Here is a 12,021-nt window from a genome sequence, read left to right as displayed (position 1 = left end):
TGAAGCTGGGCCGTGAGTACTAGCGTCGACCGTGGCGGGTGGAGATCGGATCCCAGAAGTCACTTAGACGTCGATCAGGTTTTTCTTTATGCTTAGAGAGGAGCTTGAGGTCACTGTGCCTCCCCAAACTGGGATCTGAGCTCTCCCCCATCCCAAAGAAAGGGATTTGGGGGGGTTACCATCACTTGGAGTTTAGAATTAGATTTAGTAATCCTCTAAGAGACAGGGGTCACAGGTTCCTGTTCTTCCAGTACTGAAGTCTTGGGTCCGTGAGCCTTAAAAACAGGGATCCGATGTTGCCAATCATTCGAGAACAGGATCAGGGGTTATTGTCGCTTGCAAATGGGGCTCAAGGGTTATTGTTTCCCAAGAGAAGAAGAATAATATCAGAACCATCCAGAAGGAGGGGTCTGAATGTGCTCCCCTTCAGAGCATGGGGATTTGGAGTGAATATCACTTAGAAGCAGCGATTTGGGTTTGCTGTGTCCCCAAAGAACAGGGCCGGGGCTTTCCAAACCGGGTACATAGTCACCTTCTGTTTTAAAAGACTACGTCTACTATCATTATCTGTGTGTAATATGTAGAATTGTACCCCCAATGGTAGAAATTAATGATTGCTGCTTCTTGAGGATAGATTGGAAGTCAGCATACTTTTCAGACCAAGTCCATAGTCAGTATTATTCAAAAAAGATGAGTCAGTGGGTCTCCTTTCACAGAAATGGAATGAGGGCAGGGGAGGGTCCCAGTTCCACCCCATAGAATAGGGATGTGAAGTTATACCTATTTCATTATTCTGAGAAATGATGTCACTGGCTCTGGAAAAATAGCTATGTAGGATCATCTCCCTCCAAAAGATGGTGTCACTGGCCCCTTAGAATGGATTTGATTCATCATTGATCCCTTTTCTTTGGGGAACCTTTCATCAGTTACCCAAAGAAGAGGGATCACTATCCCCCAAGAATGCCGCCAAATTTTGTTGCTTTTTACAGAATGGAGTTGGGAATTATAGCTTTCCTTGAAAGCACTGAGGCTGGGATAGCCCCCTGATGATAGAGGTCAGGTTCACCATTCTCACTATTAAGTGCTTGTTCATTAGGGACCAGTTACACACAGGATGGGGTCTGGGGCTCTGGACCTCACAGATGAGGTCAGGCCAGTGCTTTTTTCTAGCCCCAGAGTATTTGGGTAAGAGCTAATTGTCCCCCCAACGTGAGAGTTAGGGTACTAGCACTTACTGGAGGAGTCATTCATTTCTGTCACCAGAAACCAGTGGTGAAGTTACCAGTACCACTTAGGGAGGACTTAAGAGATCACTATACCCTGAGCTGTGAGAAAGGTTAGTGCTACCGCTCTCAAGCAGAAGAGGTTAGGTCAGGCTTTCCCCCAGTGAGGAGGGGCCACAAGGCTGTTAGCTCATAGTGGATGGATTCAACATCTGGCAGTGCTGGTGCCTCCTCAGATCAGGAGGGACCATTCATTTGCTGCTTACTAGAAGTGGAAATTAGGGGTCAGCAACCCTTGAACAGCAAGAGGTTTTATGTGTCAGTATCCTCCCCTATGGGAGGAGTCAGGATTTGGGGTTCCATGAAGGGTAGAGGAGAAAGGGCACTGGGAGGCATCCAGTAGCCATCTTTGAAGACTGGGGAAGGGACAAAGAACCCCCCGCAATGAGCTTCCTGTAGTGACTCCCCTCCCTCTCACAGCCCCACGATGGGGTGGTGGCCAGAGGGGAAAGGTCAGTAGATCTTGTGTTCCCTTTGCTCCCCAGGTGACAGTGGGAAGGTGACCACAGTGGTAGCCACTCTAGGCCAAGGCCCAGAGCGCTCCCAGGAGGTGGCTTACACAGACATCAAAGTGATTGGCAGTGGCTCATTTGGGGTCGTGTACCAGGCACGGCTGGCAGACACGAGGGAATTGGTGGCCATCAAGAAGGTTCTCCAGGACAAGAGGTTCAAGGTAGCTTGGGGGGAAGGGGGACAAGGAGGTTTGATTGCACATGACCGGTGAGAGAACTCCAGCAAGAGTGCTGGACTTGGGCTTCCACGGGGGATCTGAGCATGGGCCAGAGGAGAAGGGAGTGAGTTGTGTGGAAGATGGGAATGTGGATTCCAGGAGAGTCCAGAGCTGACTTTATTGGGCTTTTGCTGTAAGTGCTTTATAGGTGAGTTTAACTTATGGAAAGATACTCTGAGGGTAGGTACTGTTGTTATTCCCATTCTAAGTAAGCAGAAACTGGAAACTGAGACTCAGATGAGAGAATTGCCCAAGGTCAAGACTAGAATCTGATTCCCAAGCCCTTCACCTTAACCACTAAGTTACACCCCTGCCCAGAGGAGAAAGGAAGGTGGTGGGGCTAATGAGTATGTTTGCGAAGGTCAAGCTCTGCCCTAAGGGTTTGACAGGTGCAGGGAGACGTCCTGCCTGTGCTGCACGTGCCTTGGTTTGGGGCTCTGTCCTGTCTGAGGAAGGAGTACCCTTTCTTCATTCATACAGAGGTGCCCTGTGAGCTAGTAGAGGCCCCTTGGATCCTAGGCTACTCTGGATGTAGGAGAACTGAGCCTAGGCTGAAGGGAACCAGGTCAGAGCCTAGGTCCCGGGCAGTGAGGACTCTCAGGGGAGCTCCAGGGTGCTGCTCGGAATTTGAGTATAGTTGAGTCCCAGAAGTGAGAGGGGTCTGAGGATAGGGAGCTCTGAGGCCTTGAGGGGAACAGAGAATAGAGAAGAATGCTGAGACTGGGTCTCCTGGGAAGAGGTTGAGGCTGGATCCCCATTGGGAAGATGAGGATTGGAAGCTTGGAGTCTGGGACTCTGGAACCAAGCCGGGGTCCAAGGGCTCAGATGCCTCTAGTGAAAGCAGTGGGGAGGAGTGGGGACCAGGGTGAACTGGATGGCCACTTCCTGTCTGTTGTTGCTTGCGCCAGGCGGGGAGGTGGGCCTCATGTGGCCACATCATCTGATTTTTAAGAAGCTGGAAAATTTAGATGATATGTGAAGTCATTTGATTGGTAAATCTCAGCAAAAAATCAAGCATCTTTAAAAAGTAGGCTGCAGAAAGCACATAGAAGTGGTCTGAGTTTAGCCCACAGCTTGTGTGTGAGGGGAGTGGGCTGGGGGTGAGGCCTCGGAGCTGGGACGCAGGGAGCCGCTGCTTGGCTCTGTCGGCGGGAGCCGGGGAGTAGAGCTGTGGTTGGGGTGCGGGGAGGGCTGGTGGGTTTCTGAGGCTGCCTTCCTTTGCCCCCGAGAACCGAGAGCTGCAGATTATGCGCAAGCTGGACCACTGCAACATCGTGAGGCTGAGATACTTTTTCTACTCCAGTGGGGAGAAGGTGAGACCTCAGTGCGTGGAGGAGTCCTCCACTTTGACTCCACCCGTTTGCCTGCCTGCCTTCCTCATGACTACTGGTCTCTTCCCCCGTTATTCCCCACAGACCTTCCCTCCCCCCGTTCCTTGCTCTTTTCTCACAATGCCCCACACCTCTCCTTTGCTCTCTGCAGAAAGACGAGCTTTATCTAAATCTGGTGCTGGAATATGTGCCCGAGACGGTGTACCGGGTGGCCCGCCATTTTACCAAGGCCAAGTTGACCATCCCTATCATCTATGTCAAGGTAGGCAGGCAGGCAGGCTGCTGGGGCCCAGGCCCACAAAGCCAGGAGCTCCGGACAGACACTCCTGCCTCTGTGGGTTCCCTCATCTCCAAGTTTACGTTGGTCTCTGGAGGCCTCACGTTCCCTGCCCTTGTCCCTATACCCCCAGAGATGGAGCGCGCCAAAGGCAGGGCAGCCCAACCCAAGGACTGACTCAATCCGGGAGGCAGGCTGACCAGGCTGGGGAGGCTGCTTGGGTCCATACTGGGAGCCCGTTGGTACCAGTTAGTGTTGGTGGAGTTAGCTCAGAATCGAGGTGGGAACTAGAATGCAGAGGGGAGACGATGAGCTCAGAGTCTTGGCCTTTGGAGCCTTGGCAGAGGGGTGATGGGAAGGAGGCAGGGTTGCGGAAAGGTTAGTGCCCACAGAGCCAGGAACGCATGAGTCTTAATTCATCACCTGTGCAGGCTTATTCCCCAGTGCTTGGTGCTGTGCCCTGTATGATACTATCCGTAAGGAGGTGTTTGAACGAATGGATGAGTGTATGGGCTAGGGATGCTGTAGAGAACAAGGCTGGAGCAGCCAGCTGCATTGGGAGGCGGAGGTTGGGTGCGAGTGTGTTGGAGGTTGCATGGGGCCCCATTTTTCCTCCCGCTGGCTTTAAGTACCCCAGGCCTAGGTGAGCCCTGGGGCTCTACCAGTGGTGGGAGCTGTGGGACTTCGCTTCCTGGGAGGCAGTGGTGTGGTTTGTTGAATGTGTCCTGTGGCTGCCTGTGTTCCGGGGCCAGCACTGAGCAGTTCTAGAGGCCCAGTTGACTGAGACCCAGGCCTTGCTCCTGCAGAGCTCTCAGTTTAACAGGGTAGACAGGTGTCATCACAGAGAACTATAAAACTACTAGCAACTGCCATACTGGAAGGAGCACAGGGGATTCTGGAAACAGAGGCCCTGCTTGCTTTGGGAGTGAGAAGGATCAAGGAAGTCTTCTGGGAGGAGACCAGGCACAGGGCAAGAAAGTGGCATCTCTGGCCGAGGGCACTGGGAACAGAGGAGGAGGGGGCCCAAGAAGCATCCCTGAGCAGATATTATGTGCCAGGCACTGGTCTAGGCCCTGGGGGATGCAGCAGTGATGGAACCACAAAGATCCCTGCTCTTTTGGCACTTACATCCTCGTCAGTAGGGAAGAGGGTGGCAGGAAAATCCAGCTGGAGAGGGGCTGGCTCGTGGGTGGTTGTGACTGGTGGGCAGAGGAGGCTGAGCCTTTCCTATAGCCGGTGGATTTGGTGAGGCTCCCCGGCCTGCTTTAAAAGAAGGCCTTCCTGATGTATCTGTCTTACTCATCAGGCTTCTGCTGAAGTGTGTGCTTGAAGCAATGGTTTCCAAAGTATGGACCAGCACCAGCACTAGGGGCTTGTTGCAAATGCCTCATCCTGAACGACTGAATCAGAAACTCTGAGAGTGGGGCCCAGCAGTCCGCAGTCCCTGTTTTAACAAGGCCGCCAAGTGATTCTGGTGCTCGCTAAAGTTTGAGAACCAAGGGGCAGCAAACTGTTTTCCAGTCAGGGAGAGTGGGTGGAAGGGCTCTTCAGGCCCAGATGGTGGAGCAAGGGTGTGCTCTGCGGGGAGAGCTGGGCTGGAGTTCTGCTGTCCCCTGCCTGCCCCAGGTGTACATGTACCAGCTCTTCCGGAGCTTGGCCTACATCCACTCCCAGGGTGTGTGTCACCGCGACATCAAGCCCCAGAACCTGCTGGTGGACCCCGACACCGCTGTCCTCAAGCTCTGCGATTTTGGCAGGTGGGCCTGACCCGGGGTGTGCTGGGTGGCTGAAGGGGCGAGGAGGGATCCCGACCCTTGGCTTGTGTTGACTCCTGCCTACGCATCTCTTCCCACAGTGCAAAGCAGCTGGTCCGAGGAGAGCCCAATGTCTCCTACATCTGTTCTCGCTACTACCGGGCCCCAGAGCTGATCTTCGGAGCCACTGATTACACCTCATCCATCGGTCAGATTTGAGGGAGGGTGGGGGTGGGAATAGCAGTCATGGCGGTTTTTGAGTTCTTTCTGTGTGTCTGCCAGGCTCGGTGATAAAAGCTTAACATCTGTTCTTTTAGCCAGTCCTCAAATTCAGGAAGGTGATGCTGTCACACGTGCATCTTACAGTTGAGCAGTCTGAAGCTTAGAGTTGCGAGGCCACCTGCCCGCAGCCACACTGCTGGGCCTGGGCAGGGCCGGGCTTTGAAAGCGGACCTGACTCCAGAGTCCATACCAGCTCTGGAACCTCCCAGTCAGTCCTCTCTTCTCAGGCAGGGGGAGGGGCTGACGGTGACCTTGGGGGAATCGGGAGGTAAGGCTTTGCCATCATGAGGGTGTGACCTGCTCACAGGGCCTCCATGCCCTTCCCTGTTGCTGGGGATGACAGCGCCAACTTCCAGGCATCAGGAGAGGGTGTGAAAGTGTTTGGAAGAGAAGTCATCAGCAGTGTGAGGAAACTTCATGGTCCCTAGATGTGAACTTGTGCTGTGGCGGTCAAGGTTCAGACCAGGGAGGGGTGACTACCGGCCTATAGCTATTCCCAAGGGCAGGATAGAGGCCAGAAGTGAGTAAGGCAGCCCACTTAATGCTTTACCTTCCTGAGGCCCAAAGAACACAGGTACCTGTTCTTGGCCTGTTGATCTGTCCTCTGAAGCTAGAGGCAGCGAAAAGGCTTATTCGGGTCACAGAGTGGAGAGAGGCAACGGAAACATCTAGGCTGGAGAGTGCAGTGCAGTCAGGTCGACTTGGAGCTTCAAAGTCAGGCTCCTGTGTTCCTAAGCTGTGTGTGACCTTGAGCAAGGCACTTCCTCTCTGAGCTGAGAAAATGGGGCTCCCTGGCATCTCTCAGGATGACCATGAAGGATAGAAATGTATGCCAGGGGATGGGCATGGTAGCTCTGACCCTGCCCCATTCCTCTTCAGATGTGTGGTCAGCTGGCTGCGTACTGGCCGAGCTCCTCCTGGGCCAGCCCATCTTCCCTGGGGACAGTGGGGTAGACCAGCTGGTGGAGATCATCAAGGTGAGGGCAGGGCCAGGGTGGGCAGGGATTGGGCTAAGCACCAAGGGCCTTGGCTCAGACCCCTCCCTTTCCCTACAGGTGCTGGGAACACCAACCCGGGAACAGATTCGAGAGATGAACCCCAACTACACGGAGTTCAAGTTCCCCCAGATTAAAGCTCACCCCTGGACAAAGGTGGGGCAGGGCTAGGGGCTCAGGCAGCATGGCTGAGGTCCCCATTGGAGGCCAACCGGTCTGGGGACCTGGCTAGAGTCATGGCTCAGTAGTGGGTCAGTAAATTTCATCACATTTCAAAGTTTATGGAATGTCCCATACTCTAAAAGTCGAGGACCCACAGTAAATGCAAGAGTCCTGTTTTCCTGGTGGGGAAACACGCTCACGGCAGGGCCCATACAGTCAAGGGACCTGAGCGGGTTGCTCATCTGATACAAACTGACCTCCCCTCAGAGGCCGGGCCTCAGTTGCCTCATGTGGAAAGTGGGCTTGTGGGAGGTGGGCAGGAGTATACCGGGGCCCAGGGCGTCTCACCCTTGTCACCTCTGCCCCCTCCACCCCCCCAAGGTGTTCAAATCCCGAACGCCACCTGAGGCCATCGCGCTCTGCTCTAGCCTGCTGGAGTACACACCGTCCTCAAGGCTCTCCCCGCTGGAAGCCTGTGCCCACAGCTTCTTTGATGAACTGCGATGTCCTGGAACCCAGCTCCCCAACAACCGCCCGCTTCCCCCTCTCTTCAATTTCAGTCCCGGCGGTGAGGGCACAGCCTGGGATCTGGGTTGTTGGAGGGGCAGCCAAAGATTGTCAAGAGCTTGGTGTCGAAGACAGGAGTGGGGAGCTGAGGGTGGGCTGCAAGGCAGTCCTGGGGCTCAGGAAATACCCCCAATTCCGGGAGACCCAAACCGACTTCATCTGCACTCTGCAATCCTCCTGTGTTAGGCTCTTGCCAGTTTTTCATTTAAAGTGTTCAGTGGCTACGTGTGTCCCAGGCAACTGGCCTTGCCCAGAGCTGGGTCCCTATTTGGTGCCCCTTTCTAACCTCGACTGGGTCTCCAGGTGCCCTGTCCCCTGACTAGGCATGTCCATTCCTGTCTCTAGAACTCACCATCCAACCATCTCTCAACGCCATTCTCATCCCTCCTCACTTGAGATCCCCGGCGGGCACTGCCTCCCTTACCCCATCCTCACAAGGTAAGTTGGGGGGCCATCTTCTGAGCATTAAAGCTGCATTTCTCTGCCTGGCGTGGGGATGGGTCTGTTCTCTGTTCTCACAACCACTGCGTTTCCTGCAAAATTGTAGACATTCTGACAGAAAGTGTATGTTACATGTGAATGGCCACCTTTGTGAGGCATTATTGCCTGTATTTGTGTTTAAATGCAAACTGGAAAACCAAAGACATAAGTTTAGCCCGCACAAACAAAAAGTTATTTGTTGCTCACAGTAAAAAACAGGGGCCATTTTATGTACAAATCCAGATTTCCTGTTTCTCTTGGGGAAGAAAATAAGACTGGGCAGCAGTGGGCCTGCCTCTGCTCAGGGCAGTATTACCAGCTGGAGCTGAGTTCCAGCTGCCCCTGTTCTGTGGGGCCTGGCTTTCTGGTGAGTCACTCAATGACCAACCTGGCCCTTTGGCATTTGAGTTTGCAACCCTAGACCTAAAGTGACAGCTTTCCATTTCTAATGTAGCATCTCACACCAGCTTCCTACTCTTGGGGGGGTGGGGGTGGGGGTGGGCGGTGGCTAAAAGGCAAAGGCTAACTGTCTGCTTCTTCCTTCCCCCTCAGCTTTAAGTGAGGCTCAGACCGGCCCGGACTGGCAGTCGACCGATGCCACAGCTCCCCTCACTAACTCTTCCTGAGGGTGCCACCAACTACCCTTCCATCTGGGAGCCCCCAGTGGGGCTGGGAAGGGGGGCCATAGCCTGTCAAGCTCCTGCCCTGACCGGGCCCCTAGACTAGAGGGCAGAGGTAAATGAGTCCCTATCCCCACCTCCAGTCCCTCCCTCACCAGCCTCACCCCTGTGGTGGGCTTTTTAAGAGGATTTTAACTGGTTGTGGGGAGGGAAGAGAAGGAAGGACTGGGGATTTTGCGGGGGGGGCGGCGGCATGAGGACCTCCTACCCCCTCAGCTCCCTCCCTTCCCCCCAGGTCTCCACCTCCTCCAACCCCCCTCCCCTCCTGTATCCCTTGTAAATAGAACCAGACCAGCCCTTCTCCTCCTCTTCCCTTCCCTGGCCCCCGGGTGTAAATAGATTGTTATAATTTTTTTCTTAAAGAAAATGTCGATTCGCACCGTCCAAACTGGCCCTTTTCCCTCCAACAGCTGTGTCCCCCGCTCCTGTCCTCTGCCCCTAAGGTCTCCTCCCTCCTCTCCCCATCCTGGAGGGCAGGGGCAGTGGGGGAGCCCCTGATGTCTTAGTTTCCACAGTAAGGTTTGCCTGTGTACAGACCTCCGTTCAATAAATTATTGGCATGAAAACCTGCTTGCTGTCTGGACACTTGTTTTCACAGAGGTGAGGGAGGTGCCTGGGGGGCTCTCCTGGGACAGGAGTGGGCTGCATCTCAGGCAGGGGAACAGGGTGGGATGAACCCAGGCTGGCCCTGGCTCAGGTGCCCAAGCTTCCTGTGCTCCAGCCCTCCTCTGCACATGTGATGAGCTAGCTCTGGCTTATCCACTGCAGCACAAATCATCTGCCTGCACTGAGGGAGGGAAGCACTGTCCTTCCCAGGTGACTGGTGAGAACTGGCCATCAGATAGGCCAAGGCCACAGAGTATAGGGGGCAAAGTCAAGGTTCGAACAAAGGGCTCCCTATCTTACAGCCTGAGCTACCTGCCACTTCAGGGGGACACAGGACGATGGGGGGTGGGTCACTCAGGCCAAGACAACCTTGGTATAGACTCTTAGTGGGCATGGATGGGGGCAGAGGAGCTGTCCCCAAACCCTAGCAGTTCCCCAAGCCTTCATTTCCGTCTTAAACGAGGCCCCACCTGGCCCACCTCTTTAGGGATGCTGGGAAGTCACAACCCTGGGAACGCTGTCGCAGAGAGTATGGTTTTTCATCTTGCTTTGAAAACACGCTGGGGCCAGGTGGTGGGGCCATGGGCAGAGGAAAATGGCATCTCCCCCACATGGTGCCAATGGTAGGCGAGGGCAGGAGGCCCTAAAAGTAAAAGGGAGCCTGGACAGGAGCAACTGACATGTCCTCCACTGGACTCCATTTGTGAAGAAAAAGGGAGAAGAGTTTTGAACATATCCCAGAGGGTGTTCGGGGACTGTTCTGTAGCATCTGGGCTCCGCTGTCTGCGTAGGCAAGCCCCAGGGGCATCTGTATACTGCCCAGAGCAAACCCTGGCCCGCCCTGCTCAACGCCATCCAGATGTCACCTTGTTTGTAGGATGAACACATAGAGCAAGTGGACTGGGTAAGAGAAGGAGGGCTGGTCTGGACAAGGGGCTAAACTCGGGCTCCTGGGGACCCCTTCCGGCTGCTCACACCCAGTGGGCCATGAGGTCACTGAGGGTGTCCTACACCCTCCTCCCACCCCCATGGCCTCTGCCCAGGTCTGGCCCCATCCTCTACCTCCTGGACCATCTCCAGTTTCCCCTGCCCGACCCTGATGCCAGGGAGCCCTAACCCCACCTATGACCCTCACCCCATCCCATCCCCCACACTGCCCCAACTTCTTAGCCTGGCTTTCAAGGCCTTCCCAGGTCTAGGCTTCCCTCCTTCCCTGCCCTGTCGCCCCTCCTCTGCCCAGCCTCCCTCCCAGACAGCTCAGCTGCAGCCACGTCCTGCTGCACCTGTCTGCGTACCCTGGTCAGCAGAGGCCTGAGACAAGCCTTCCCGATGGACCTGCCATAAATCATCTACTTTCATTTGAAGAGGGAAGGATTGTCAGCCCAGGTAACCTCTGAAAAGGTTGGGGATTCCTTCCTGTTGCCAAGACGTTTTATCTTTTGAGGCCCCTTAAACCCCAATTGCTCTGTGACAATGGCTCACTTTTCCTCCAGTTACCGTGACTCCTCCTCTGAGCCCCCGCCCCCTGCAGTGGTTTCAGGTCACAGTCAGTTCACAGCTGTATCAGTTACAGATATGGGCTAAAAGGACCCCATGGATTCAAATCTTGGCCAATGCCTCTGCCCAGCTATGAGATCTTGGGTGAGTCTCTGTCCCCGTTTTCTCACTTGGGATAATACTGAGATCACCTCACAGGCCCGCTGAGATCATTATACATGTATAGTGCTAACTGCAGTGCCTGCCATGGCCGGGCAGTCAAATGTTTGCTGTTATTGTAGCTGTCAATAACTGGACGACCTCCAAGTATAGCAAGAACTCACCCTCCTTGCGGTGCTGCCTGCCTGGAATATTTTCTTTGTCTTCCACTAGCAGATTTCTACTTTTTCTTCAAAGATTAACTCCTTTAGGAAGTCTCTGACTCCTGATCTACCATGGAGGTTTGTTCCCTGCTCTGGGATCCTACTGTCCCTGCACATCCCCGCTGCAGCTCTGAGGGTCCTGGGGCTGAGATCCATCTGCCCCAACTTGGGCAGGGCAGAGGCCTGATTCGTCTCTGGCCCCCAGCACACGGGAGGGAGGCCTGAGAACACCCAGGCTGAATAAATCAACAAGACATTCAGAGAGCAAGGCCATCTGTATTTGTGGGTGTTCCTCCTACCACACTGCGTGGCTCCTGGGGCAGAGCCCACGTCTGACTCATCCCCGGGTTTCCAACATCACCCACCTGCAGCTGAATACCGGGGTACCTATAGATTGCCCTCCACGTTGTCAAAAGTGAGATCAAGGAAGCCCAGAGAAGTCAAGTGCCTTCTTCCACCAGGCAGAGCCAAGTCCTGGGAGCCCAGAGTCCAGAGAAGGCTAGGGCTGGGGGGACAAGCAGAGGATGTGAAGAGGTATGTGACAGGGCCCAGCACAGAGCTGGCACATGGTTGGGGCTCAGGAAAGGTTACCTGATGTTGCTGGGCACCAGGGTGATGCAAAGAGCCTTGGAGAACCCCGCTTTGCAACGCAGTGGGGTGACCGGGACACATCATATCGTGTCTCAGAGCTTCGGCGTCCCCTCAGGCAGAGAAAGGTGACACCTGGTAGGGCCGTTCTGAGGAGTGAGTGGGTAAGAGGCCAGGGTGGGTGAATGCTGGCACCCGGTGGGCGCCAGAGTGGCTTGCCAGGGCGTGGCCCCCTTTCTCCCCAGAGGTGCCCACACTTGATTCTGCAACCAAACCCTTTTATTGTTGCTCTTCAGCTGTGTCACACAAAGGCCGTGTCCAATTGCAACAGCCCGCTCGCTTCAGTGGCCCCCAGTGCCGCCTGGCACAGCTGCAGCGTGTCCACAAGTGCCAGCGGCTGGGACGTCTCGATGATGGCAATGGTCTC

The 12,021-nt window shown here is 54.7% G+C and overlaps 3 protein-coding genes across 3 annotated transcripts in view; 2 read left to right on the top strand and 1 right to left on the bottom strand.

Moving 5' to 3' along the window:
- Positions 1–2,007, top strand: part of ERF (ETS2 repressor factor) — an 8,524-nt gene extending 6,517 nt beyond the window's left edge. The window contains exon 4 of the mRNA XM_024768297.1: positions 1,769–2,007. Coding sequence (XP_024624065.1) covers positions 1,769–2,007 — 239 coding nt within the window. The remainder of the gene's footprint in view (positions 1–1,768) is intronic.
- GSK3A (glycogen synthase kinase 3 alpha) lies at positions 7–9,111 on the top strand. The gene is made up of 11 exons (XM_024768337.1): positions 7–12; positions 1,769–1,956; positions 3,243–3,326; positions 3,496–3,606; positions 5,248–5,378; positions 5,477–5,583; positions 6,537–6,634; positions 6,713–6,808; positions 7,196–7,382; positions 7,727–7,819; positions 8,414–9,111. Exons 3-11 carry the CDS (start codon positions 3,261–3,263, stop codon positions 8,485–8,487), a joined length of 963 nt encoding a protein of 320 aa, XP_024624105.1. The 5' UTR covers positions 7–12; positions 1,769–1,956; positions 3,243–3,260; the 3' UTR covers positions 8,488–9,111.
- Positions 9,112–11,280: 2,169 nt separating this feature from the next.
- Positions 11,281–12,021, bottom strand: part of ZNF526 (zinc finger protein 526) — a 5,001-nt gene continuing 4,260 nt past the window's right edge. The window contains exon 4 of the mRNA XM_024768338.1: positions 11,281–12,021. This exon is cut by the window's right edge and continues 40 nt beyond it. Coding sequence (XP_024624106.1) covers positions 11,896–12,021 — 126 coding nt within the window. The 3' untranslated portion in view covers positions 11,281–11,895.

The sequence above is a fragment of the Neophocaena asiaeorientalis genome, unplaced genomic scaffold (assembly GCF_003031525.2).
Source record: "Neophocaena asiaeorientalis asiaeorientalis breed wild unplaced genomic scaffold, Neophocaena_asiaeorientalis_V1.1 scaffold629, whole genome shotgun sequence".
In the NCBI taxonomy this organism is placed as follows: Eukaryota; Metazoa; Chordata; class Mammalia; order Artiodactyla; family Phocoenidae; genus Neophocaena; species Neophocaena asiaeorientalis.
The sequence above is the reverse complement of the archived record's forward strand: the minus strand, read 5'-3'. Positions and strand labels throughout refer to the sequence as shown.

Coding starts and splice junctions, on each gene's coding strand:
- GSK3A (XM_024768337.1), top strand. CDS start 3,261: ATGCGCAAGCTGGACCACTGCAACATCGTGAGGCTGAGATACTTTTTC. Junction 5,584..6,536: donor TGATTACACCTCATCCATCG/GTCAGATTTGAG, acceptor ATTCCTCTTCAG/ATGTGTGGTCAGCTGGCTGC. Junction 7,820..8,413: donor CCTTACCCCATCCTCACAAG/GTAAGTTGGGGG, acceptor CTTCCCCCTCAG/CTTTAAGTGAGGCTCAGACC.